The sequence below is a fragment of the Recurvomyces mirabilis genome, assembly GCF_035927965.1.
Source record: "Recurvomyces mirabilis strain CCFEE 5264 chromosome Unknown scaffold_6, whole genome shotgun sequence".
Taxonomy (NCBI): domain Eukaryota; kingdom Fungi; phylum Ascomycota; class Dothideomycetes; order Mycosphaerellales; family Teratosphaeriaceae; genus Recurvomyces; species Recurvomyces mirabilis.
The window spans coordinates 426,541-453,927 of NW_027041940.1; the positions used below are offsets into that span (position 1 = coordinate 426,541).

General features: G+C 53.2%; 10 protein-coding genes across 10 annotated transcripts; 5 read left to right on the plus strand and 5 right to left on the minus strand.

Annotated features, from left to right (window-relative positions):
- Positions 1 to 352: 352 nt before the first annotated feature.
- On the plus strand, positions 353 to 1,289 carry LTS14_002953 (uncharacterized protein; the record flags this gene model as incomplete). Its single annotated transcript, XM_064835658.1, has 2 exons — positions 353 to 377; positions 487 to 1,289. 2 exons carry the CDS (start codon positions 353 to 355, stop codon positions 1,287 to 1,289), a joined length of 828 nt encoding a protein of 275 aa, XP_064696708.1.
- Positions 1,290 to 1,475: 186 nt separating this feature from the next.
- LTS14_002954 (uncharacterized protein) lies at positions 1,476 to 3,337 on the minus strand (the record flags this gene model as incomplete). The annotated part of the gene is made up of 5 exons (XM_064835659.1): positions 1,476 to 1,708; positions 1,770 to 1,894; positions 1,955 to 2,216; positions 2,269 to 2,573; positions 2,628 to 3,337. The coding sequence occupies 5 exons, from the start codon at positions 3,335 to 3,337 to the stop codon at positions 1,476 to 1,478; spliced, it is 1,635 nt and encodes a 544-aa protein (XP_064696709.1).
- A 756-nt stretch (positions 3,338 to 4,093) lies between these two features.
- On the minus strand, positions 4,094 to 5,360 carry PEX14 (peroxisomal membrane protein pex14; the record flags this gene model as incomplete). Its single annotated transcript, XM_064835660.1, has 2 exons — positions 4,094 to 4,201; positions 4,272 to 5,360. 2 exons carry the CDS (start codon positions 5,358 to 5,360, stop codon positions 4,094 to 4,096), a joined length of 1,197 nt encoding a protein of 398 aa, XP_064696710.1.
- A 361-nt stretch (positions 5,361 to 5,721) lies between these two features.
- NDC80 (kinetochore-associated Ndc80 complex subunit ndc80) lies at positions 5,722 to 8,119 on the plus strand (the record flags this gene model as incomplete). Its single annotated transcript, XM_064835661.1, has 3 exons — positions 5,722 to 5,766; positions 5,824 to 7,814; positions 7,879 to 8,119. 3 exons carry the CDS (start codon positions 5,722 to 5,724, stop codon positions 8,117 to 8,119), a joined length of 2,277 nt encoding a protein of 758 aa, XP_064696711.1.
- Positions 8,120 to 8,715: 596 nt separating this feature from the next.
- On the plus strand, positions 8,716 to 10,345 carry LTS14_002957 (uncharacterized protein; the record flags this gene model as incomplete). Its single annotated transcript, XM_064835662.1, has 3 exons — positions 8,716 to 8,773; positions 8,886 to 9,663; positions 9,724 to 10,345. 3 exons carry the CDS (start codon positions 8,716 to 8,718, stop codon positions 10,343 to 10,345), a joined length of 1,458 nt encoding a protein of 485 aa, XP_064696712.1.
- Positions 10,346 to 10,473: 128 nt separating this feature from the next.
- Positions 10,474 to 11,651, minus strand: LTS14_002958 (uncharacterized protein; the record flags this gene model as incomplete). Its single annotated transcript, XM_064835663.1, has 2 exons — positions 10,474 to 11,272; positions 11,524 to 11,651. 2 exons carry the CDS (start codon positions 11,649 to 11,651, stop codon positions 10,474 to 10,476), a joined length of 927 nt encoding a protein of 308 aa, XP_064696713.1.
- A 2,825-nt stretch (positions 11,652 to 14,476) lies between these two features.
- Positions 14,477 to 18,118, plus strand: LTS14_002959 (uncharacterized protein; the record flags this gene model as incomplete). Its single annotated transcript, XM_064835664.1, has 2 exons — positions 14,477 to 16,325; positions 16,398 to 18,118. 2 exons carry the CDS (start codon positions 14,477 to 14,479, stop codon positions 18,116 to 18,118), a joined length of 3,570 nt encoding a protein of 1,189 aa, XP_064696714.1.
- A 973-nt stretch (positions 18,119 to 19,091) lies between these two features.
- YAK1 (dual specificity protein kinase yak1) lies at positions 19,092 to 21,993 on the plus strand (the record flags this gene model as incomplete). Its single annotated transcript, XM_064835665.1, has 3 exons — positions 19,092 to 20,578; positions 20,630 to 21,108; positions 21,158 to 21,993. 3 exons carry the CDS (start codon positions 19,092 to 19,094, stop codon positions 21,991 to 21,993), a joined length of 2,802 nt encoding a protein of 933 aa, XP_064696715.1.
- A 663-nt stretch (positions 21,994 to 22,656) lies between these two features.
- On the minus strand, positions 22,657 to 23,453 carry TAD2 (tRNA(adenine34) deaminase; the record flags this gene model as incomplete). The annotated part of the gene is made up of 3 exons (XM_064835666.1): positions 22,657 to 22,832; positions 22,888 to 23,194; positions 23,283 to 23,453. 3 exons carry the CDS (start codon positions 23,451 to 23,453, stop codon positions 22,657 to 22,659), a joined length of 654 nt encoding a protein of 217 aa, XP_064696716.1.
- A 637-nt stretch (positions 23,454 to 24,090) lies between these two features.
- On the minus strand, positions 24,091 to 26,459 carry LTS14_002962 (uncharacterized protein; the record flags this gene model as incomplete). The annotated part of the gene is made up of 2 exons (XM_064835667.1): positions 24,091 to 25,261; positions 25,312 to 26,459. 2 exons carry the CDS (start codon positions 26,457 to 26,459, stop codon positions 24,091 to 24,093), a joined length of 2,319 nt encoding a protein of 772 aa, XP_064696717.1.
- Between the last annotated feature and the right edge of the window lie 928 nt (positions 26,460 to 27,387).

Sequence of the window (27,387 nt, forward strand, 5' to 3'; positions counted from 1 at the left end):
GCAGACCATGTCTGTTCGCAGGTAAGACTAATGTCTTCTTCACAACTCTCCCTCCCTGTCACGTTCAAGGATCGTGCCATCTGGAATGTTTCGCTTCTTTCTTGTCGGTCTGTTCACTTGGGCATTATCTGGAGTCGGGGCACAAGATGTTTTTCCCGACATCAACGAAACCAATGGATACATGGGACTATTACCTTGCGAGCAAAGCTGCGTGTCCACGAAATTGGCCAACGAGAATATAGCCCAAGGCGTCTGCCAGAATCTAGGAAATAGTCTAACAGGCCTTGGCTCTTGCCAGGCATCAAATTGCACAAACGACAGCGATGATTCAAAACGTAGTGCCTCTGCTGTGATGGCCGAATTCTGCACATCCATGGGTAAGGTGTACTCAACTCTGAGCATTCCTGCAACCACTATATCCTTATCAACAGCAAGTGGTAGGTTGGCGCATCACCACTCCGACCGAATGAAACTGATGATTTGTAGGTCCAACGACCGCTGTTGCAGCTGTGGCTTCCTCGGAGATTTCGTTGATGGGCGTTACGACACCGACAGCAGCCGGGACTGCCAGCATGGGACCAGCGACCATCAGTGCAACTGGACCTTCTGCTAACGACCCGACTGCTGCACCAGCCAACGGCACTTCCTCCTCAGTCCCCTCCACGTCCAAGAAAGGATTGAGCAGCAGTGCTAAGGCTGGTCTTGGTGCAGGACTTGGCATCGGCATACCACTCATACTCCTAGCAATTGCTGCTTACACACTCGTAAGAATGCGTAAGGGGCGTGCAGCTCGTGGACCTTACGACCAGGTCAGATCGGGCGAGAAAGGCATGCATGAAAGTGCCAGCTACAGTAGTCCACGAATGGAGACTCACCAGCTACATCCGATGAGTCCGACAGTACCGTTTCTACCACCTGGTGCTGTACTGGATGCTAGCTCGCGAGAACATCAGTACCATGACCGACCGACGACGGCACACTCACAACACGCCGAATACAGTGCTGTCGAGCCGGTCTCGGCAGTGATGCTGAGGTCGCGAGACTTCTTGAGCACACCACAAGAGCCCATGCCCGGGCAAGTACGACCAGCGACATCTCGAGATGTTTCAAGACCAGCAACACCACCTTCGATCAACACCAGTGTTCGGCCAGCTACTGCGCAAGCTCACTATGGGTCCGCAGGAATGGATGAACCACCATCACCAATATCGCCAGTGTCACCCGCCTCTCCAGCAGGCAGCCGGCCGGCGTCTTTTCTGAATGAGCGAGATCACCATCACGATTCATGAATACATAATTAGCATCTGGAGTTAGGGTCCGTCATCGATACCACTGAAGGTTTATCTGCTCAAGGAGCGGCTTATTCAAATCGCCAGTACTTCAGTAGTTGGTATAGCTGAGCTGTACAAGCGTAGTGCTCTCCCTTGTTTTGTATGGTAACGATTGTGCTAGCAAGAATGCAGGACGAATCATGTTCAGTCGCAGAGCTCGTAAACAATGAACGCTCCGCCAGTCGACCCGTAACGATAGCCCGTGCCAACAAGCACATGCTTCTCTAGTACAGCGATACCGCCCCACATTACAGTATCTACTTCTATCTCTTGTAGTACTTTGCCGGCGGTATTGAGTATTACCACACTGCCTGTGCTGTTCGCAGGTGCAAGGGCTCCACCATTGTAGTTGTAGTTGCGTCCTACGAGCACAAGATCTGTGTTCCAGCAGCGTTAGTACCACTGCAGGTATATGCCTGGTATAGATCAATAGCCTACCATTCACCACAGTAGGAGGATCCAGTGAACTGTAGTTGTGAGGCACTGATGTCTCCCAGAGGAATGTGCCATTCAATAAAGATACAGCGCCATAAGCTGAGTTCGAGATGTTCTTACCAGACGGCCTTCAGCACAACGAATCAGCTTAGTGGGAAAGAGACTCGGCATCGCGCGCTTCTGCTTACAGTGTTTCCCAGCTTATACCTGCAGGATTCGCGCCGGTAAAGTAGACCTTCTCGCTGTCGACTGCAACTCCCCAAGTCAGAGCACCGTTTGAAGAGGAGTCCGGACTGGTAAGAGTCGCCCAATATACGCTGCCGTTCGCAGCATCCATTGCAAACAGCACGCCGCTTTTTTGTCCAGTCACTACAACGTCAGAGTGATTCGGAGTGCGGGCATGTGACGCAGAGATGAAGGACGGCGCCATTCCAAAATCTGCATCTGGGCCTGAGAAAGCATTAGCAAGTTTAAGGACCTTCGATCGAGTAGGTGGAGTAACCTGGGTCGGCAGGACATGTTGGAAGCTTAGGAGTGAACCCGGGTACTCCACAAGCAGCCGTCCACGCCTGTAGCGGTGATTGCTTCGAAGACCAGTTGATCCGACCAGTGCGAATATCGAGAGCGACGACAGCTTGAATCTGTGCGTCTTCAGGATAGCAAGCATCCTGATCATCGTCTTTGGTCGCATTGATACATGCTACCACGCTGTCGGGCAATTCATAAGTGTTGCCGGTTGCGATGAAGACCTGTTGACGCTTTGAATCAATAGATGGCTGACTGCCCCAGACAGCAGCACCGTTCCATCTGCCAAAATGTTAGCTACTGGTGCTTAAGTATAAGCCAGAGTTCAGCCCATACCCATCTACACCAAGGGGCTCAGGGAGTAGGGTCACGTTCCACTCCGTTGTGAACTTTCCCTTGGAGTGATCGAAGCTGAAGGCGGCGAAAGTGCCTGCGAAGCTGCAGCACGTATAATTGGGTAGGAGTGCAGCAGTCTCTTCCGCGCTAGAGGTGCCTATGAAGACCCGGCCGTTGTAGTAAGTCGGGCTCATAGTGAGTTGTGCGTAAGGATGAGGGTGTACCTGAGTCGTAGCAAGTAACTTCCCAGTCTTCGGATCGAAAGCCAACAGCAAGGCATGAATCAAGGTGGCGATGTACAGAACTCCGTCACCTATCTGTGGACTGGACCGTGATACAGCTGAGATTACGGCCAACTGGAACGCAGTGGGCTGACCATACTGGTATATGATATCTGTTACGTTCGTCCTCCAAACTAGCTTGCAGTCCACGTAGTCGTAGGCGATCAAAAGACCTCCGTAGGTTGTAAAGTAGGCAATGCTATCCTGAGTAGCAGGTGGTGCGCTCGTGCCAACGGCGACATCGTACCGGCAGCGCTGCTGGAGAGACTTCAAGGTTGTGCTGTTGAGTTCGCTATTCTGAGCATGTCTGTCGTTGAGGTAGCTGCCGCCCCAGCCAGACCATTGGGAGACGTCTTGGCGGTAGTCTGGCGATGGTTGTGCCAGCACCGTACACAGAAGAGAAGCGATCCTTAGCCGGATCGAGAACATCGTTGTCACTCTCGCCGATCAAACCAAGTCAAATACTGAGGCGGGTAAAACCGAGCACAACGACACAGAAAGCTAGACGACCTCGAGCATTTATACTTGAACGTACCGTCACATCGCCGCGAGGTGGCTGCTACCGGACTGGCGCCATTGCTAGGATTATCAGCCGCTCCGCCCATAGGACCTGAGACGAGGGTAGTCCATCCAATGTATCGTCGGGTACCTGGCGGGCCACTTGCGACCGCACATCCATCCGAGGAAAGCGAGTTTGTAAGACATTCGGGGGAACAAAGAGCTCCGATGCGGTTGCGACCAGGTTGCTGTATAGCGAGCCAATCATGCGCCTGGTCGGGTTGGAAGCGAAGGAACACAAGCTGCGCCATCATGCAATACAATCTCGACAGCTGCACTCGACCGTCGTTCCAATGCCAAGAGTTGGAAGGGCATTGCGAGCTTGAGCTCCAGGACTTCAGGTGCCTAGTGCCGAGCAGCCGGAGGAGGTCACGTTTGTAGGCATAGGCCTGGGGCTTGCAGTGGGGACACTCAACATCCCTCGATCTACAGGGCGCAGCGTTCGCGCGTGCCAGTCGATGGCTAGCTCATTTGATTACCTATTGTCATAACACAAGGACGAAGGTAAGGCAGACAACCTTTTGGTGAGGCACGGGCCACTGGAGAAAGCAAGTGCACACTGGTATGGCTGTTGGAGAACAGAATATTCAACCATTTCGAAGTCTGAGACGCAACTATCATCACTGCCTAGGCTTGTATCCTAAAAGCGAACAGGATGGGAAAGCTTGGATGTGTATAATCGGGGATAGAGGCAAACCAGTGCACAGTCAGGACTCGCCAGAACAATGCCACTTTCTAGTGATGCATGTACCACGAACCTCAGAAGGATATTGTACAGTAGCTATGCATTAACCTCCTCACTAACCTCCGCCGGTCTTGGCTCAGGCGCACTCGTGCCATCTGTACCCGAACCATCCTTCTCAACACCATTGGCCTCCTCGTTGCGCTTCTTCGCCGCCATTTGCCAGGCAGGGATTTGTGCTTTGCCACCCAGCATCCTGCCGTATGGACTGCTCGTCGCTGACCTCTCGGGCAACACGGAAGCGGGCTTCTCAATCTCTGTCGTCGAGCCATTGACCGAAGTACTACTGTCTGTGGTTGAGCTTGCCGGCGCAGAAGGGGCAGATGTGCCATTCGTCTGCGGCGTCTGCTGCGAAGCATACGACGACATGGGTCTCTGCCCCGTCTGCTGCTGCTGTGTCGGAGCAGGAGGCGCCTGCATGCGGTTCGCCACAAGCGTCTTCAAGCTCTTCATCTCTCCCGTCAACTCCTGCAATCTATCATCCTGATTTCTCCTCTCCTTCTCCAATGCCTTTGGGATCTGTTCGTGCACCTCCGACAGCTCCCGTGCCATACCCTTGCCCTCTCGCTCTCGATCTTCATTAGCTTGTTTGAGCTTCTCGAGCACAGCTTCGACATCACTAAGCGCAGCATCCAATCGCTCTGTTCGCACTTTCTCGCTGACCTTTAATTCCTGTGTATTGGTGGCTAGCTGATCAAGGAGAGCAAATGCTTTGTCGAAAGAAGCGTCTATACTGGCTTTGTCTGCTTCGAGTTGTGGTGGGGTGGGAGGTGCGATGAGCGGGTATATATAACGTTTTGCAGTCCAGTATGTGGCGTATCCTACGCCTCCTACTACCGTTGCCACGATGAACCAGTCTCGCCAGTCTCGTCGCGGTGGTTCAAGTGGTTGTTGATTCCAGTATGGGGGCGGCTGTTGCTGCTGTTGGTAGGCATATTGTTGGGGCTGTTGAGGGTATTGTTGTTGTGGGCTGTAGTTAGATTGTGGTGGTTGTGTTTGGGGTTGGCCGACCCGGGCGAGCGAGGCGTCTATCTCTTCTTGTGTGAGGTTCTTGGAGCGGAGGAAGGCTATCTTCTGATCGACGGGTGCAGAGGCTACTGAGGGATCTTGGAGGAAAGTGATGGCGCCTTCGATCAGATCCTCTCGCACCATTGTGGCCGTGGGAGATCAACAATTTACCGGCAGGCTTTGATTCCAGTGTGAAGCCTCGACGATTGCTGATACATCAACCAGAACTCGCGTGGTCATATGGACGATGGCTGGCACATGAAGCTCTTGTCTCGATCGTAGACCTCGGCATCGGCGGAAGTGACCGTGCGCGCCGATTCCGCGCTAGGCACAAGATAGCAACGGGTTGTTTGGGGAAAGTAAACACACTCCAGCTGCATGCGCTTGCTCGCGTGTACATTGACCGAGATCAGATCGATATAGCGACGACCACCTCATACCGCGATCGACCATCACACACATCGCATACTCCTACAGATCGCACTGTTGGGCGCTTCATCTCAACATGTCACAAGAATCGCACTTCAACTCAGTGCGGCGGCCGCGCGAGGTCAGTCGCAAGCGTATCGAACCAATACAACTGATCACATACTAACCAATGGTACAGACACTCGGCGCGGTCAGTCACAACGTCTCCGCTATACCGATGCCGGCCTCCGCAATGAAGCGATCGACCTCGCAAGCGAACTTACAGGCGCCATACACAGCTAGCCATGTGCGGACGACATCCGGGTCGCGCATGTCCCTCGCGCCCAACAGACCCGCGCAGCCTCAGTTTGGACTAACACGATCCTCTTCCGGTGATAACTTGGCCGGTATGGGCTTCTCTACTGTCCAGCGACAGAGCACGGCGAACTTCTTGGCAAGCACGGGAGGACGAAAGAGCTATGCGCCGGTGACGAGCACACCCGCGAACCCGCTGCAGCTACAGGAGAGCACACAGCGACGGAGTAGTGTCTACAGCGCCCGCCCGTCGCAAGGATTTGGTCCGACTGGCCACCAATCTTTCTTTGCGACCGCACCTCCAGTAAATGGCATCCCGCCAGATCCACGACGGCTAAAGGACAAAAGTCTCCAAGCTGAAATGGGCAATGAGATCATGGAATTCCTGTCGCAAAGGAACTTCGAGATGGAGATGAAGTACACCCTCACGAGCAAGAGCATGACCTCACCGACCATGAAGGACTTCCAGCTCACTTTCCAGTTCCTATACCACTGTATCGACCCCTCCTACCGCTTCCAAAAGGCCATGGATGCAGAAGTCCCACCCTTACTCAAGCAGCTGCGATATCCGTTCGAGAAGCACATATCCAAGTCAGCACTAAGCGCGGTTGGTGGTGCGAACAGCTGGCCTGCAATCCTTGCGATGCTTCACTGGATCATGAATCTGGCGAAAATGATGGAGCAGTATTCGACTGGTGTTTACGATGAAGCTTGCATAGAGGCTGGCTACGACGTGAGCGCTGATCGTATCACGTTTCAATTCTTGTCGGATGCATACAAGGAGTGGTTGTCGATCGAAGATGACGATGATGGCGACGAGGAGGCGAACCGGAAGATACAGCCACATGTCGATGCGATGGCCGCGAAGTTCGAGCTGGCCAACCAAGCAAACCTGGAACAGATGAAGCAGCTCGAGGCCGAGGGTCAAGCACTGCAGGAGCAGATCGATGAGCTTTCGAAGTCTGCACCGAAATTGGCCAAGCTGGATGAGACGATTGATATCCTGGAGAAAGACCGTGCCAAGTTCGAGGACTATAACGCCAAGATCGAGTCCAAGGTCGAGAAGTACATGAATCGAGCAGATTTGATTCAGCAAGAGATCGAAAAGTGCGAAGAAGAGATGCGTGAGGCGGAGGAGGATCGTAACGAGCTCCAGCGACGAGTCGATGAGCAGGGCCTGAGTCTGCAGGATATCGATCGCATGAACACCGAACGCGAAAGACTGCAGAAGGGCGTGGAAGCGACCAGCATTCGTCTTGAAGAGTCCAAGGAGCGTACCTCGAAGAAAGAGATCGAGACGGGAGGGAGGCTTGACGAGCTGGAGTCGAGCGTGCAGCGCTTCAACAGCATGGGCTACCAGGTCGGCATCATACCTTCCACAGCCTCGAATGCCGAAGGACTCGACCACGAGCTGCACCTCAGCCTGAACTCGGGTCCAGAATTCTCGACTTCGCAGCTCAACGCCTCTGTCACCATACCCGCAGATCGCCTGCTCTCAGATCCAGCCACCGGGTACCAGCCGCAACATCTGCTGCCCACGACTGACCTTCGACATCTGAAGAAGCACCTCCAGGATTTGCGCAAGACGATCTCCGACCGCAGATCTCAAAGCATGGAAGACGACCTGGCCAAGGTTGAGATGCTGGACAAGACGAAGGAAGCTCTGGATGACAAGTATGCGGAGCTAGAATCGCTCGACCACCGCATGCGAGCAGCGCAAGAAGAATGCGAAAGAGAGAGAGAGGTCTGTAGAGTGCAGGATATGAACTGCGAAGCTCAAGTGGAAAGACTGGAGAAGGAGCTTGGAAGGCTCAGGCAACGCGAGACAGAGACCGTGCAGGGTGTTGAGCAGAGGGAGATGAATGTTCATCTTGAGTAAGTCGCCACTCAACACGATCCCATGTCCTTCCCATGTACAACTGGCTAACCGGGTATTTAGGTACGAACAACTCACCATCCGCTCCGCGGCCATTCGAGAGGAATTACACACGGAGCTCGAGAGGATGCTGAACGAGATCATTCGCTTCAAGATCCACGTTCAGGGAAGCCTGGAAGGCTTTGAGGAGTTTGTCGCACAGGAGGTTGAGAGGGAGATGGAGGAGGGTGCGCAGGCTCATATCGATGAGGCTCAAGACTTGGAGGCCGAGCAGAAGGGTAATGAGATGGAGATTGAGGAGTAGCCTTATCCACCAGTTACTGATGACTTGAAGGGCTTGGCATGTTGTATGAATGGCGTTGGTGGAATTTCTGCTCGCTGGGATGATACCTCTTGAGCGTGCAGTCGTAGTTAGTAATGATCAAATCCTACAGTGAGCCTCGAACCTTGATTTACAAGTATCACTGTTGCTATCGTTTTATGGTAGTCCTGTGCTTTTGAGATAGACGTGAAGTCGCTTCTTAGGCATCACGACTTCGGGCCGAAATGATGATCTGTGGACCGTGTTCGGGCATTAAGAAGCAAGTGCACTTGGCAAGGACATAGGTGTGGTTGTCGCGCATACACTTTGCAAACGATACAAGATCTTTCGATTCCATTGCAAAGCAAGACTCGACAAACCTCGAAAACGCGAGTGGCTGAGCAAACCGTTGACTTGCGCTTGGATGACACGAGGCCGCGACATCTCTCCAACCACACCACGCCACTTACACCTACATCACTCTTTTTCGCAAAGCATTGTCGGCATCTGAAGAACGGAAATCACGATAGCCTCGATGATGCACTTACGGTCCGCGCAGCAAGATATAGTAGTTGAACGCCACAAAGCACTGCTGCCGAATGTCACGCATGAATTTCGCCGAGCCGAGCCAGGCGAACACAGGTCGGCCTCGTAGCCGTATGCGTTCGATAGCCGGGCCACCACCGAGTAAACGATTGATATTATGTGAAGACGGTTAGAAAACTCGACACCAAACAATAGATTGCAAACAAGCTAACGTGTTCAACAGGCACCTGGCTCAACTCAGACTCCGGTACACTAAAAGGCTCCATCACGATCCCCTCAAACATCACCCGTCTCTCCCGCGCCATAAAGCCTATAAGTGCAGACGGCATCCCCCAAATATCCTACTACCATTACGGAGTCGGTGCAGGTGGAGGCGTGATTGACAAAATCACCTCTGGTGCTTCTGGCGCCGGACTCTCTGAAATTGTCCGCGAAGGCTACCAGTTCATCGCCACCAACTGGACCCAGGGCGATGAGATCTTCATCTTCGGCTTCTCGAGAGGCGCTTATACGGCAAGGGCTATTGCTGGGTTGATAGCGGATGTCGGTTTGCTGACGAAGAAGGGATTACCATTCTTGGCGGAGGTGTTCAAGGATATGCAGCACAAGCACGACCGTGACTATGTTGGCAAGCATCCTGATATACCGTTCCCTGACAAGCCGAGTGCTGCTTCACCGGAGTATCGGGACGAGTTGCGGAGGAGGAGGTTGACGACGTTAAATGTCCCGATCAAGGTCGTTGGTGTCTTTGACACCGTGGGATCGCTGGGGACACCGAAGATAGGGTGGTTGGAACGTGTTGGGTTGCAGTCGAATGCTATGAAGGAATTGTCGTTCTATGACACGAGCCTCGGTGACTGTATCGAGTATGCCTTCCAGGCACTCGCGCTCGATGAGAGGAGATATGCTTTTCAGCCAACGCTTTGGGAGAAGCTGGACGGTAATAGAACGGTTCTGCGGCAGGTATGGTTCCCGGGCGCCCACGCTAATATCGGAGGAAGGTAAGATAGGCCGTCTCTAATTGCAATCTCTCAATGACATTACGCTGACACTTTCTCAAGCTACGAGGATCAGCAGGTCGCCACTATCACTCTCGCATGGATGATGGCGCAATGTCTGCCATTCTTGGAATTCGACACTGATTATCTAATGGATCAGTGGGAGGATGGAGAAGACTTGTATGAGAAGATGGGTGAGAAAGAGCGGCCTTGGTCGTTTGGAAAGATCTTCAATGGATTGGCTGGGGTCTATGCGTTAGGCGGCTCGAAGACCAGGTCTCCTGGACGATACTGCGCAACAGATCCTTCGAATGGCAAGCAAACGAATGAACCACTGATCGATACGCACGAGTACATACATCCTTCGGTCCGGGCGCGAACCAAGCTAGGCGGACCAGGTATCGATGATCGTGGCCGGTATGAATGCAAGGCTTTGCGAGACTGGAAGTTGACAGTTGAGGCACGCGAAGACGGTGGCAAGTGGCCAGACGTTCTCTGGAGATCGCGATATAAGCCAGAGGAAGGGTTTGCGAAGGTCTTGCCAGAAGCACCGCTGAAGCCACTTGAGACTGAGCTGCTACAGTATGACACGGAAACACGGGAGTATGTGCTCAGGCCATCTGGAGTGCGTCAGCGCAGGAGTATGAGGAGTAAAAGTCGGCGACGGCCATCACCTGATGACTGAAACAACGTAACATGGGAGTACTCCACGATACGTTCATCCTGAGCTCCAGCCGCAGGACCGCACGTCTCCAGAGACCAGGCGTAGTCGATTTGATACCCTGTTGCGAGTGCATGAACACGGCGAAGCTCTCACTTTGGCTTCGGCTTTCGAATAGTGACCATGCCGCTATCCTGGAGCTCCCACCCAACACCTCCCTTTACGAGCTCAGGCCAGCTCGAGTCACCAGTCCTTTCCACGAAGGATCTGTCGGCACTCAAGTAGCCTCTACCGAGGCACTTCAGCGCATGCAGCCTCATTCGATCGACAGCGAACTCCAGGATGGCGCGCTGATACCCGTCGACGGCACGCTTGATCCGCCAGAAGCGGACCCAGTCGTCGTGCACAAGACTCATGACTACCGCGGCAACACGGCGGTCGTCGAACTTGAAAGCTCGTTGGAAGGCGAAAGCATCCGCCAACTCGTATTGTCGACATGCCAAGTCCAGGGTGCGGTAGCCGACAACGTCCTGTAGGTCGGTAGACGAGAGTGGTGTGATAGGGTGGATCTCATTTAGCAGGTACAGCAGCGCTGGTTGGTAAGACTCCCAGTGTCGACTCAGTATGCTTGCTTGGATGATGAACATATATGCTCGTTGCGCGAATTGGTCACGGCGTTGAGAGCCGAGGATGCCTTCGCGCAGTCTCCGCATGGCCATGAGGATGTTCGGCATATCGTTTGGTCTCGGAGTGGCGGAAGCTTGGCGAGGAAGTGTTGGACGATTCGAAGCAGGGCCATTGTTTGCGGGGACTTGTGGAATTTCATCTTTGACCGTGAGTGATGCGAAGGCCTTCTCGAGTTCTTCGCCACCTCCTGACGATGCAATGAACTTCATGTAGCGATCCACAATCTTCTGGTAGTAGGCTTCTTGGTTCTTGTGATCATGTAGCCTGTATCCGTTAGAAATGTGATCACATTATCATAGAAGCAGAATTGCTCGCCTCGTCTCTCCCTTCGAAGGCAGACCGTATACTTCCAAGGGGTCAATGACTGCCGGCTTGAGCCTCGTCCATGCTCCAGACGGGCCACGTCGTGCTTGTGGACGACTCGAGCTTGCCATTGCGTCCGTGCTGCTTTTGATGCTATCAACTCTCAAGGTAAGACTCTCAGATTGATGTCGAGATATCAAAGCCGAACTTACGAATCCAAGCAGTGTGATCTGCATTCGTCCAGAGTTGAAAATGTGCTTGTAAATATCGAGTCTTGCTGATGTAGGAAAGCACGAATGTCGTGCATCAAAGTGGGCCCGGAGCAAGCGGCTTTGAACATTTGGCCAACAAGTCGACCTCAACATGTTAGATACGGCCGCATTCTGTTGTCTAGATGCAACAAAACGATGTAAAGGACACACCCACACCCCTTTTCACCTGTGGCCGTTACGAATCTGTGTTGAACTATCTGCTCGTTATGCAGAGCATGAACAGGGACACAAGCGACCTGATCACCAAAACAGAAGGGAAGGCCGAGCAAGCATTAACAGTGCTGTGGAACAATCTACCCTCATGGCTTCAGGTTTTTTCCAAATTCCACAGTAGTGGAATAGTGCTGTTGACTCTCGATCGTAGGACAATCATTACATACACTCTGGCTACCGCCCAGCATCGAATAGCTACGGCAAGTCCTTCTCAAGCATCGGCTACCTTCACAACGAGTCCGTCAACATCTGGACGCATCTCTTCGGTGCAACGCTGCCCGCCATTGCCGCCGGTACCCTCTACGTAGCCTTCAAGCCTCGATTTGATTTAGCTACGAATGAAGACGTCTTGGTCTTTGCTTGCTACTTCCTAGGTGCAATAGCTTGCCTGGGCATGAGTGCGACCTATCATACCATATCGAACCATTCAGAAGCAGTTGCAAAATTTGGCAATCGCCTCGATTATATCGGCATCGTTTTCCTGATCTGGGGGTCTTTCATCCCATCCATCTACTATGGCTTCAGTGCTGAGCCGGTCCTGGTAACCCGATATTGGTCTATGGTAAGCAGGAGGCAAGAACAGTTGCGAGTGCACAGACTGATCACGGAGTCCAGATCACAACCATCGGTGCTGGCACACTAGCTGTTGTGATGCTGCCAAAGTTCAGGTCACCACAATGGCGTCCTTTTCGCGCTTTCATGTTTGTAGCCATGGGCCTAAGCGCAGTCGTCCCGGTCATACATGGCTTGCAGATCTATGGTGCAGAGCAGATGGAGAAACAGATCGGTCTTTCATGGCTAGTCGGTCAAGGCATGTTATATATCCTCGGAGCCGCAATCTATGCTGTATGTGATCTACTCGTGGTAATGGGACATCGTGTGGAACGCTGATGAGAGAGAGCAGGCACGCATTCCAGAACGTTGGCGACCTGGATCGTTTGATATCTTTGGCAGCTCCCACCAGATCTTCCATATCTTAGTCGTGCTCGCAGCGGCAGCGCATCTGATGGGTTTGCTCAAAGCCTTTGACTACGAGCATACGTGTCGCAGCAGCGTAATGACTGCGTACAGAAGCGCAGCGAAATTTGGTGGTCCAAAGTGAATTGCATTCATTCACGGGACGGAGACCTCACCTTCACGCGAGATCTGTATACACTCTTGGCTGCGTGACATGCCACCGATGCGGGTATGCACCCCGCATAGTCATTGACGAGACTTCCAGGGATCATCTTCTGCTAAAGTGGTAAGCCAAGGAATACAAAATGGCATTGCGATTACGCCGCGAGCTTTGGGTCGATTGCGCGGCGCGGTCAACTGTCAGACCAGTCGGAGCTATGTATGCGGGCAGGTGCTTCTAAGCTGTCCCGACCAGGAATCATGTCGTACTCACGCTGTTGAGAGAGTGGTGAGGTACCGCGCGAGGCTACCTCAACCACCAGTCACACTTCGAGGCTCAACATTTGAGTTGGAAAAGATAAAGCTCAGCTATGAATTTTGCCGCCATAATACGAAGCTCGACAAGAGCTCCTCCTGCTTCGATGGTAATCCAGTTTCGAGCTTTAAAAACAACTTCCACAAGCCAAGCAGGCTTCGGTGATTCGCTGCTTGGTGGCGTGCTGCGTCCTGTACCTGAGGTACTGCAAATTGCCACTTCCGAACTCCATGATCTCTTGAAGTGGAGACCAGGAGCAATGTTATCGTCAACCCACCGACATGCCGAACGGGCACGGTAGCTGGACCCTGCACTCACCTATCAATTGAGCAGGGACATGCGGAGTTTCAAGATAGACTGTGAGATGAACGGGTTCTGCACTGATCCAGAAACCCTCCACGACTACGCAGAAGTAACGAGGAACGGATGTAGTGGCAGAAGCAATGCTTGTATCTCGTGGTAAACAAGAACTAGTGAATGCATCGTTGTACTGACCCATTTCAACACTTCTGACATACGGCTGAGGACGCGTACTCGTTGCGGGTGCTGTAGATCATCCATCTGCATGATGTTCTAATTCAAGCTAGCTTCATTCGCCATATTGAAAGCGCCTTTGCCATGGCTCTACAGTAGGATTGGCTTGGGAGAGGTCATCGTCAAGTGTAGTTCATGCTGTTGCGCTGTGCTTGTCCCCGAGTGCAGAAACGACCGAATAATGTACAGGGTATACACTTGGTGTGAGAGTGGATCAAGCTTTATGATTGCGTTGACAGGAAGCGTGAGCACCGAAATTATGCGGTTACTGTTTCAGTTGCTGCGGGCCGACATGCTGGCCCCTAGGCTTTAAGGAAAGATCGGGTCTCCACAGCGCGAGCTTTGTACAGGGTGTGAGGTTGTTGGATGTGTAGTAGCGTCGTTGCGTCTCGTCGCTCATTCAAGATCATTCGCTCGTCTTGTGTGCGGCGAACCAGCGACCGGTGCGGATTACTGTACAGAGTTGTGGAAGTTTGCTTTGACTTGATCCTGCCTGCCAGCCTGCCAGCCTGCCAGGCCAGTCCCGTATCACGCATCCAGGCCACCCGTGGCTGAGGATACTTTGGAGCGATAATAGACGCTGCATATACCGCACAGAGCGTCGTCACCCCGGCTCATTCGCTATGGCCTGAGCAAGGGACGAGAGAGGAGGTAATACTGTACGGGCAGAGCAGAGTGGGAGGGGCTACGTAAGCTGTGATCGTACCTACAGAGATGGCCACGGTAGCGATGCAGAGGATCAATGGGAGCGCTTTACGATCCGCGTACGACAAGGATGAGAGGAGAAGTGAGGCTCGCAAGGCACAACCAGATGTTCGCGAAGTCGCATCCTCGCCGCGGCATGCAGACTTCCCACGCTCGGCGTCGTACACGTATCTGCCGGAAGCCAAAGATCATGCACGCTACAATAACCAAGCGGTCTTCACGATCAAAGGCAGCTTCTCCGACGCCGATCTTGTACCGCCTCCCGATGACCTCCTCGACGACATCACACCACCCGATTCGTCAGGCTGGACAACACCAGACGATGTCGAGCAGAGAGTACCGGTTCAGCAGACTCGAGATCTGGTAGCAGAGTTGCAGAGGAGTCCTAAGATCTCGGTGCAACGCATGGCGCGAGGTGGTGAAGACGACAGTAGCAGCATAGACTCATCTGCCAGACCGCCAAGTATCGCCAGCACCGTCGAGTCTGTGAGGACCACATCTACGCCTGGCACGACTCCCGGATCCGTGACGCCAAGACCACGAGCTACCCCAAATGACTCGTTCTCTCGACGCTTCAACCGCAATTCGTGGTACGGAGCATCGCAGTCGTCATCTTCGCCTTCACGCTCTCCTTCGCCGCCGAAGCCGACTTCTCGTAGTGCTTCACCCAAGATAGACATAATTGCACCACCTCCTGCTGCGGTCACTACTCCACGACGGAAGTCCTTCTCCAAGATTCGAGAGGCAATTGTGCCTGCAGCAGAGATTACTCGGACAAAATCTAGCACCACAAGTTCTGATGACCAGAAGAGTGAACGTCCTCGACCGCCCAGTCGCCGTAGTACATTATTTCGCAGGAAGTCCCGACCTGGCAGTGGCATCTTTGGGAGCAAGAAGGAGAACGAGAGCAGTTCTGCGGTTCCAGCTTCGAACGATGCACCGCCTGTCCCACGGATGCCATCTCTACCAAAATCATTCTCCACCGACAGACTGCCGACATTTCGATCGCACACACCACAGCTTGACCGAGCAGCGCCCGTACCAAGACTGCTCTCGACCGAGCGCGCACCAAGCTCTGGCCTGAGTATCCCGATACGAAGAAGAGATGAGCTATGGAACGTCTTTCGAGGCCTGGATGGAGACTATACGAAGTTTGCATCGAAATCTGTTGCTCTCAAGGCCAATGTAGTCCGTTCAACTCTTTTGCCATTCCTACGGACCTATTTGAGCCATGCTTCAAATCACACTCTACGACCGGAAGATCTCGACCGGAGAGCCAACATCTTGAACAAATGGTGGACTGGTCTTATCGAGATGCTTCACGGACGAAACAATCAGTCCATATCCGGCACGGATCGTCCTGCGATACTGGATGGCATATCAGGCATTATGGAGCGACCTGAATGGCGCTTGGCACCTTCGCCATTCTGCCCGCTCGATCAGAAGATGAAAGGAATCAATACACCACGCAATCGATCGAACACTTCGCTGAGCTCTGGAGCTTCCGAATTCTTGACGGAGTCAGTCCATCACAACGTGCGAAATATCTTCATCCAGAACTTAAGTGCGCAGATGGCATTTGTGGTTGATAAAATGTCCTTACGCAACGCTTCTGCCAGTCTGGTCACCTTTTGTGGCAAGGCTTGTGCATACGCTTTCATGTTCGTCCCTGGCATGGCAGACGTTCTCACACGACTCTGGGACCTGCAGATGGACACTCTTCGAAGAGTGCTGGAAGGAAATGATATTGGCAAGTTTGACAACCTCGGAGATCTGTCTGCCTCAGTATCGTCTAGCTTTCCGCCTGCACTACACCAACTTGGATTCACATCACTCATGAAGTATATGCGCAAGCTACGTACGCCTCCGCCACTGCCTCTTGGTACTGCCAACATCCAATGGTGGGGACACTGGCTTGAAAGGTGGACAGGCCGCGAAAGTGACTTGTTCTACGTCTTTGTCAAGCACTTCCATATCTTGGTCACGGAATTCTTACCAAAGGACTTTTCGAAACAGGAACGCGCATGTGCACCAGGCGTGCTTCTTGTACATGCTCAGATCCTGGCCAACCTTGATGCCACAATACATCGAGACGCTGGCCATGCACAACGGGATCCGGCGGCCGCTGGACAGTCGCCCACCTTCGACGATGTTCTGGGAGAGCCTGATGCTGTGGCTTCTTTGCCGCTTCCGCCTACTAATGCTGTGAGAATAATGGCCGAAAATAGGCTAATAATGTTAATTCGTGACTTCTTGTCTGAGCGGACGGCAGACCACCCCATAGCCCGGGACTTCTTCGCGGATGCTTTCAACGACTTGATGCAAACAGCTGCCAAGGGGACCTCGATTTATGACCACGCGGCTTGCTATACACTGCTAGACTTTCTGGAGGAGGCGCTGGTGATTCTGGTTCGTTTCGAGCATCTCAAAGATAGTGACGGCAAGATCATCAACTCCGAGTTCTGGCAGAGTGTTTGTCGCAAGATGATTGAAAGTCAAAACACGATGACCGAGATCCGACTCTATGCCTTCTTGTATACTATTTGGAATACGGTAGTATGCAACACGAACCGCAAGGCCGATCTCTGTCTTGGCTTGCTGCTGGACCCTGAAGTGTTCGAAAGCCGCTTCAATCATTGGTGTCCCATGGTTCGCGCCTATTACATGCGCCTGCTATGCTGGCGAGTTACGAGGTTCGATGGCGAGTCCCACTCGGGCGACATGGCGATTCTCGAGACAGCACTGCAACGACTACGGACTACTTGGTCGCATTATCTTTACCTACGCGAACAAGCAGTGACGAAGAATGGCCTGCTCCCACCCACAAACCCATGTAATCCTGCACCTGGGCGAAGGCTACTTATCATCCGCACTGATACACAAGTCAACCCCGGAGGCTCGTTCCTCTCGTTTGATGGCCTGACATCGCCGACACCACCTACTCAGCCTCAATTACCGAACAAACGCTTCTCGACCCTGTCCCGAGTCGTGGAGCTGGACAGCAGACCCGAGACCTCACACTCGAGTTCTGATTCGGAGATTGCTGAGCTGCCAGATAGTGGTTTCGGCGGGTTCTTCCGCAAGATGATGGGCACTTCAAAGACCAGGTCAAAGTCACAAGGACCACCGACGAAGCGGATCGAAGCACCTGCTAGTAAGGCAAATCCTACTCCACCGGCCGAGCGTGCAAACGGTCTCACGAGAGCCGCAACAGACGAATTCCATCCTCCGAGAAGCTCCTCAATTGCCTCCTCAGTCGCTCCATCGATCGCGGAACAGGCAGCCAAACCTCCTACGCCAGCCACGCCACATCGTAACTTCAGCTTTAAGTTCAGTCTCGAGTACCACCCCAACAACAAGCCCGCCCCGGGACCCCTGCGACTCTTACCGCCTCGACTCCCTATGCCCGCCCAGAAGCATATTCAGGAGGAGTCAGCGATTACGGCCTTCATGGCCCAGGTCCGACCCGTCGAGCCCACGGGTGCGAGTGCTGCGCATGCGAGATACTCTGGCCGTGCGCTCGCGGAATGGATGGTGATTGTGGGTGAATGTCAGAGTTTCTTCGAGAGGCGAAAGAATGAAGGAGTGCCTGGGAATAGATTTGTGGAGACGCCTACATTGGGCGTGGAGGTGTTCAGGCGACCAGCTTAGAGGTCTAAATCTGATGAGGGCAGAGTGGCTACATTAAAGGACGAAAGGGGAGCGCTGTACAGTACTGATCTCCATCCAATGACATGGCATGGCGGCGGCGTTCGGGCGACTTGATTGAAAACAACGATAATGCAACGACAGGGAGCCTTCGAAGCTGACCAGGATGGATATAATATTGGCAATGTGTGGGAGCTTTTTGGAGGCCCAGATTGGATATACATAGTGGTGGATATATATATATATATATACACCGGATAGTGGAACTGGATAGATATGGGTTGATTCTTGTCCCTCTCCTGTTTGGGAGCAGGTCGATAGTGATAGTAGACATGAATGAAAGGCAGTCTTCATGGTGAAATATATCAACGTTTGGAACACGTCCTTCAGTCTTTGGGCATCTCTGCCAGCAACGGTTTTCCTGTCTCATTGGTCAAAGTACTGGTGCGTGTCAAGCTAATGATCACGCCCGCTGGGGCCCGCAGCCGTCACTGCACGCATGATGATTGTTCGAAGTGTTGGCTTTTTTGTACCAGAACAATCACCTTGCTTGCCATTCGACGCCGTGCAATTTGCTGCGCCTCGCCGTAGCGTATCGTGGTACCTTTGGTCACACTGAACGCGTTCGGGATCCCGCGACCAGCTCCCGAGCATCATTATTCTCCCAGGCCGGGCGCGTAGCTTAGCTCTTTTCGATTACTGCTGCTGCCATCACCACTGCACTGGCTTCGTTGCACGCTGGGGCGGACCGAACTTTACCACAGTGAAGGAGTACCGACACGAGGGATCCTGCGCTCAGCCTCTCCCTGCCGCCGCCAGAGCGGAAGCGCTAGACTGATTTGCTGACGAGTCGCTACTGCCACGGTCCACCTTCCATCCTGTCAATCGGAGGTAGTCTCACACAGCCAACAAGTGAGCATACTCCCCGCCCCCCTGCACCTGCGCCCGGTGCGGCGAAGGATTCAGGCGCAACCACATGGATCAGCAGCATTGGCCCTACTCGCACAACGACACCACTGCCGCCGCGGCCAATAACCCCGACTTGCGACATGCACCACCCTCGCACAACCAGCACCACCAAGTGAGCACCCCGCAACGCGACCTTCTCACCCACGCACCCATCCAGTCGCAGTACGAGGCATATAGCACACCGGGCATTGCGACGCGTGCGGCGTCCTTGGCGATATCATCTCCGCCCGCGGGAGACGCACGAACACGCAATATGGAATCCAACGGGGATGCTGACGGTGACATGCGTATGGAGGATGCAGACCCGTACAACCAGCAGAAGTATGCGCGCCCGAACCCCGGCACGAGTTCGAAGAGGACATCAGCACAGTACCTGCCTGCCCAGCCGGAAGATGCGCAATCGCGGGCAGCAGCCAGATATTCACCCATGACAACCTCGCCCACCTCCTCATACGTCTCGAGTCCGCAGCAGCAACCGCTCGCTTCCAATCAGTATGCATCTTATACACCCCAACAGCAGTCGGCGCGTCAATCACCGACTAGACAGCACAACCCCTATGCCTCGCCTACACAACAGCAGAGATATTATGCTTCTACACCATCTACTGGCAGAGCGAATGCCTCGCAGCTCCCTCCGCTTCAATCGAACATGTCTCCAAGTTCATACTATCCGCAGTCAGCGACTCAGCAGCTCAACGCAATGTTTGGTAATGAGCCCAAGTCACCTCAAGCGCCGCAGCAGCCACAACTAGCGCCTGGTGAAAAGGGCCCGGTGCCGCAATTCACAAAGTGTAATAACGTTGCAGAGTTGCATCCACAGATGACTCAACAACCACCCTTTCGGCGAGCAAATCCCGAGGGAGGTTTCATTAGTCCATTGCAGGCTCTCACGACCCATCTGCCCCCGACCTACCGCATCTGCAATCCCGGCTTCCAGTACGAGTCTTCACGTAATCCACGGAGAGTGTTGACGAAGCCAAGTAAGGGCGTGAAGAACGATGGCTACGACAACGAGGACAGCGACTACATCTTGTATGTGAACGACATTCTAGGCTCCGAGGAGACGAACCACAAGAATCGGTATCTGATCCTGGATGTACTCGGCCAAGGTACTTTCGGCCAAGTCGTGAAATGTCAAAACCTCAAGACCCAAGAGGTAGTGGCGGTGAAGGTCATCAAGAACAAGACAGCGTACTTCAATCAGAGTATGATGGAAGTATCTGTACTGGACTTGCTCAACGGACGGATGGACAAGAACGATGATCATCACATCCTAAGGCTGAAGGACACATTTATACACAGACAGCATCTGTGTCTGGTTTTCGAGCTTTTGTCGGTCAATTTGTATGAGCTGATCAAACAGAATCAGTTCAGAGGGTTGAGCACGACCTTGGTTAGAGTGTTCGCGCAGCAGTTGTTAAGTGGGTTGTGCTTGTTGAGTAAGGCGAAGATGATCCACTGTGACTTGAAGCCAGAGAACATCCTTCTGAAGAAGTGAGTGTACCGAAAAAGTGGTGGCAGTACATGCACTAACATTATCCGCAGCTTGGAGAGTCCCATCATTAAGATCATCGATTTTGGGTCCGCATGTGACGAGCGGCAAACAGTGTACACGTACATTCAATCACGATTCTACCGATCACCCGAGGTTCTGCTTGGTCTACCATACTCAGCAGCAATCGATATGTGGTCGCTAGGATGCATCGTGGTAGAGCTCTTCCTGGGTCTGCCTCTCTTCCCAGGCTCGTCAGAGTATAATCAGGTGTCACGCATCACGGAGATGCTAGGACTGCCACCAACTTGGATGCTTGAGGTTGGCAAGCAATCTGGAGAGTTTTTCGAAAAGGTACACGACGAGTTCGGGCGCAAGACCCATAGGCTTAAGTCTATGGAACAGTATTCCAGAGAGCATGGCACTAAGGAGCAGCCGAGCAAGAAGTACTTCTCGTCGAGCAGACTACCGGATATCATAAGAAACTATCCGATGCCGAGGAAGGGTATGAAGCAGAATGAGGTTGAGCGAGGTAAGATTGAGAAACGATCCGAGCGGAGCAAAGCTGATGTGTTCTACAGAAATGGCGAATCGGGAAGCGTTTATTGACTTTGTACACGGCTTGCTCAACATCAACCCACTGGAACGATGGACACCTCAGCAAGCACGAACGCATCCTTTCATTACACAGCAAAAATTCACTGGCCCTTTCCAGCCGCAGATGAGCCTGAAGACCTCGACGAGCAGATCGCCAGCTCCCGGTCTGCAGCAGCAACAACAAGCCGAGGCTTTGTCACGGCAACGGCAGCAGCAAGAGCATCAACAGCAGGCTGCTGCTCAACAAGCGGCCATGCCAGCATACGGCAATGCGCATATGAGTCCTGGATACCCGACGAGCCCACATGTGAGCCAACAGCAGCAACAAGCAGCCATGTACCAGAACATGTACAGCCCCAGCAACCAAGGAGCACCGCCGCCATACCCATCTCAGCCATCATCAGCGTACGGTCAACAAATGCCAATGATTCAGCCGCCACAACCTGCGGCCTCGATGCATCCATACAGCTCACAAGCACAGCCGAACCTGTACGCGCAAGCCACAACTCGAGCTGGGAGGCAACGAGCGAGCACAATGGACGGCAACGGCATTCCACCAGCTCTCCAGCGAGTAGTAAGCCATCTAGACCCCAACGCACCGATAAGATTGCAGCCTTCACCTGCGTACTATCCACCTCCTGCGGATGGCCAAGAAAGTAGCGTAGGTAATATCGGCGGACGAAGACGGACTAGCAGGGGCGCGAGACAGCCGCAGGACAATAGAAACTTCGTACGAGTGCTTGAGGATCGGACGCTGGAAGAGGGCTGGAATGGTAGTGGAGTTGGTGGCGGAAGTGGAGCGGGCTGGCCGAGTACTTGAAGTTGAAGGAGGCGGTTTTGAAAGGAACGATTTGTTTGTTACTGGAGTCATTGCTACTCTGAACCAATTCATACGGAGTGACACGCCGACAAAGCTAAGACAGTCGCTTGAGAAGCGTGGTGGCTAGGCACCTCCACAATGTCAGCCTCTAGCCAGAGCAGCAGCCAATATTGACCACGACGGTCATACGCTGAGCCGAAAGCACTGGCACATATTCACTGGGTTGCAGAGGCTTCGAATAGGTATCACAAGCCAGCCGAGCCACCAAGCTGCAAGAAGGTCGGGGCGAGAGTTGGACGACGCAACTGGAGTGAGACAAAATGATATGACTTGACACGGTGTCTTTGGAGGCAGTAGCTGATGGATACCATTACCTTCCGTTGTGCGCGAATGCTTAAGCGAACGTGCTCGATCAACATTGCTGCATCATGTCCCTGTCTTCCGCTTGCGTATATGCGGTTTTATGTCTAGTAGATGTACAACACAGTTCCGCAACTCATCGTACGGATTGGTCCTCTTCGATGCTCCTTGCAGTGCTGCCTTGGAGGGCAATTGTGGTGACCCCGAGCAAAGACTGTCCACTTGCCTCCACCAGCTATCTCATGCAGTATGAGATCAATCGTTACATTGAACAAGACAGAGTCCTCACTGATTCTCGATTGTTCACTTTGCAGGCCCTTTCATGTTGGCAGTCGCAGCAGCCGCAGCAGCACGCTCCAGTATTGGTAGCTTCGGTTCGACGTCCGGGGTCGATACAGTTGGAGTCGCCACCTTGGGTGTCGAGATGGGCAGAATCTCAGTCTTAAGTTCGCGATTCTTCTTAGGCTTGGGATCGGGTGCTACAGAGTCGTGTTAGTACTCACTCACATATTGCAGCGTCCAGGATCAACTCACCCTTGTTATTCTCCTGCACATAAAACTTCCTCAGCAGCATAATCGCCTCCTCCCTGAACAGCCCGCCGTAGACAGGATATGGTGGGTCCACACCACGATCCTGATGTACTGTCATCACGCCCCCACAGCCTCCGAAGCGATCATTGAGGCAGCCGAAGTAGACAGCGCGGATCTTGTATTGGCGGAGGGCGGAGGCACACATGATGCATGGTTCGACCGTGACATAGAGGTCTGTATCTTGCAGGATGCTGGCGGGATGTTTGGCCATGATTTCGGCTAGGGCGACGAATTCGGCATGACGGGTTCCCTGGGCAAGGTGTTAGCATAAGTTAAACCGAACCGGATCAACGCAGTGGAGATAGGTGGTGGCGAAAAGTGTAGAAGACGGCACATACATTGAGTGAAGCATTCGTGCCATTGATCCCTCGGCCAATGACCTCGTCGTTGTGTACGAAGACGCAGCCGACGGGCGTCTCATCAGACAGGAGTGCTAGCTCGGCCATTTCGACGGCCTTGCGCATGAAGCCTTCATGGTACTCGCGGTTGGGAATGGGTCCGAACACCATCTTGCTCAAATCTCTTGTCCGTATCGTGATTGTTGTTCTGTCTCCAGCGAATCGATGTTCCGCTCCTTAATCGTACGACCATGTTTGGTACTTTTACACAGAAGGTGAAAGGACATATCTGTGTCTGAGAAGAAGGTGCAACTTGACCCGAAGGGGAAAAAGTCACATGCGGAAAGTTTGACGTGGAAGCGAAGCAGCAGAAGCAGGGGCGTACAATTCAGCACTTATGGAAGGCACGATGTGCGCATAATATCCTACGGGCACGTTTCACACAGCTCAGACGGAGAATCAAAGGGCAAGATGGTGTTTATTATTCTGATACAATACCCTTACATACCTCACTCGAAGACCGCAATAGGCAAATCCGAACTCCAATGCATATCCGCTTCCACGCTTGCGCTTTCCTTATCCCCTCCCATCGCCGTACAAAATAAAAAGCATCCTACAACAAATGGCTGTTTGCCGTTATTCCATCCACCCTTCCCAAAAACGCCAAAACACTTCGCTGCCATATTTGGCCCCGTAACGCCCCGTCCATGAATAAAACTCCTTCAACAATCATGAAAGCCGTAAGTAGATCCGGTGAGAAATCAAAACAGAAACAGATACAGAACGTCAGAACACTCGGATCCCTCCATCAGGTACTCTGCCCACTCATCCACTGACAATGACAACCGCGTGCCACCAACCCTCTTTTTGGCATCTTCGATCCAGCCATGCCTGCGCTCTGATACGCACTATAGCTCGGGTCTTGCTCATTCAATTGCACAATAATCGGGTTCTGCGTGCCGGGCTGCACCACCATACCATACCCGCCATCATCCAGGATTTGGTACTGCTGACAGTACGGCGTGATGGTATTACCGGACAGTCTCCGCTCTTCGATCTTGACCACGAATGGGTATTGAGCGAGATTGGCATAGTCGATGGGTGGCGGTGGTGCCTGTCGCTTGTACTTGTTGTTGTCTCCATCATTGGTGGTCTGGCCATTATTGTAGGATTTGCCATTGTTGGTGCTTGATTGAGTTGCGAAAACGTGCGCAGACCAATGCGGGAAGCCCTCGGCAGGTCCGGTGAAAGTGGCAGTCTGCGAGGGCATGCTAACAGTGGTGGTGATGAAGGCTGTTGGTGAGCCAGCTGGTGGTGTAGCTCCAGTGCCCGATGTAGTCGTGCTTGCAGCGGTAGCATTGGGCGCAGGAGTAGGTGGTGGCTGCACTGGACTATATGAGGTCACTACCACAGGTTGCTGCACGTAGATGAAGCCCTCGACGAAGGTATTATTCCAGACGCAGAACCATGGTTTCTGACCAGGCTGCACAACTTGCTTCTGTTGCATCCACCCTTGGTTGAGCTGAATGCTCTGGCGCTTCGACTTGCCTCCTGGACCAGGTGCTGTAAGTGCGGTCTCCGGAACGACCACGACCTTGTCGTAGAACTGCTGAAAGTAGAATGCTGGTCCATCCTTGGGAGCATCGTTGTCCTGGACAGCGATGAAGGGCGCGAAATTTGTGTTCATGAATGACTGTTGAGCGCCATAGGAGATCTGGTTGTCAACGGTGGGAGACCCATAAAACAGCTGAGCTCCGGTCTGATTACTACCAGGCGGCTGGTAGATGTTGATACCTTGCTGAGCCTGACCAGCAAGGTCGCAAGACCATGCTGCTTGTTGACCAGTCTCCGTCAAGCAGGCCGCTTGTGTCTCCTGTGGTGTGCTCAATGGCAATTGGAAGGTGCCTGTTGGTGGCGAGATAGCTGGTGTAGGGATGGCGCTAGCATCGTACAGCGTGCTACTTGCTTGGGCGAGGATACTGCGAGGTGTTAGCGGACTCTCGGGCTTTCAATCAACGTGATAACTTACTTCTGTGTCTTTTGATTCTGGTTCATCACGAACCCGCCAATGACACCACCTAGTACTGTTGCAATGAACACTACCACGGATACACTCAGTAAGATCCACCAGAAAGGTATGCCACAGAACTTGGTCTTCCTCTTCTCCTTCCAGGACTTCTCGCTCCAGCTCTTGTACGATAGTAATGATTTGCTAGTGGACTGGGTGGTCATGGCTTCCACATTAGCAAGCGACGGCGCTCGACTGCCTCTTAAAGTAGACGCGTCCATCATAGACTGTGGTCGAGGCGTTGGTGGCGGTCGTATGGAGTCGTGCATCAGTGCCATAGTTGGGTCCGTCCCGGCCACTGGTGCACGGCTATGTAGAGCAGTGGGTGCCGCAGGTGCAGCAAGCAACGGCATCTTCTCAGGGCCATCTTCAGGATATCGTGTGTATGGAGGTAATTGCTCTGTATGTCCGTCCTCGCCAATGATATCTTGCTCCTCGCCTTCCGGACCTAGCCGCCTTTGATATGATTGACCAAGCCCAGGAAAGCCAACAGGTACTAGATTCTGAGGGGCGTGCTCATCATCGTCCTCCTCGCCCACTCCCTGCGGATACATGGTGTAAGGGTGTTGTGGTCCATCCTGTGGTATCGACTGTCTGACGGACGCTCGGACAGTAGATTGTGTTGCAATGCTTGGCGAGCGTGGGATGGTGCCTTGCGGGTACATGCCATACGGATGGCTCGGTCCAGCACCGAATCGTGGGCTCCCCGTACCGGCAAAGTTGATCGAAGAGGCCGAAGAGACGGAGCGATGTGTGATGTCGGGCTCGAAGGTGAGGCTTGGCGTCCTTTCGTCATCTTCGGGACTGGCGAACGGGTTGTCCTGGCCTCGCGACTTCCGGATCGAACTCCGCGAGTATGCACCAGACGGCTCTCGTGTCACAGTCGAAGCCGAAGATCTGGTTGAACGCGTGCTGCGTACAGATGTCGTGCGTATTGGTGCGAATGTGGCATCCCGTCCGTGCGACCGCATACCTCCTTCTCTGTCATGATCCGAGGGTCTAAAGCCGTCCGCTATGCCATCGAAGTCCTCCGCCTCAAATTCATCGTCGAACACGTTCCTAGTCTCGCCTACTGGTGTCGTCTCGCCGTCCAGCAATCGCCTATCCATCGTGTCCGACTGCCTGCCTCCTCAAGGCCGGGCACAGCCACCCTGCGTGAAATGACCCCAGCGCTCTCTCAAAATCCGCTCTCACGTCCGGCGAATGAGCAAAAACACGGCACGATCCTTTTCGAATGTTGAGTGAAGCGGAACAGCAAGCGAGCGGCAATGTCGGAAGTCAAGTGATGATGTTGTCGTCGGGCAGAATAACGAGAGTCGGGAGTTCTGACACCACCCGGCGCAGTGGACGCTAGCCCTAACCTGACGGCTTGCTCCGGCGCTATCTTCGAGAAACTCGCGCAGGAGAACGACAACCCTGCGCTGAAAACATAATAGCCGTATCAAGAAGCATGATCTTTTGCTATCACCTTTGATAAATGACGGCATAGGCATATACCGCGAGAACATGAACTGCCCACGACAGAATGGCGGGAAATCTGCAGAGAATTACGAGCACGTTTCAGATCAAGACCAATGACGCTCCAAACCTTCTGTGTACACGAACTCTGACCAATTAACCCCTCCACTGGAATGACAAAACTTCGGCGGTATGGTGCAGGCTACAAGTGCCGTCGACCAGGTCCCTCTCCTGTGGTAGGACTATGCCATGAAGGAGACCCTCATGGAAGGACCCATGATGGCAAACAAGAGAATGTTGACACGGACAGAGGCGAATTTCATGTTGTTGCTTCATACACCTACTACAAACAGCGCCGCAAGCCTTCAAGGTCGGTCCTCCATAGCCTATCTATTCGGACCCTGACCATGCCTTGTCGCGGCAAATTCTGCTCGGTCATCGCTCCCTCCACATCACGCTGGGCTGAACGCTGTCAAGTGTACTCTGGTACTTCCACCCAGCACCTCGCGATGCTGTCACGAACCCCGCGGCCGAAGAAGTGAAATATCCGTCAAATCTCGTACCCAAACGCCATCGTAC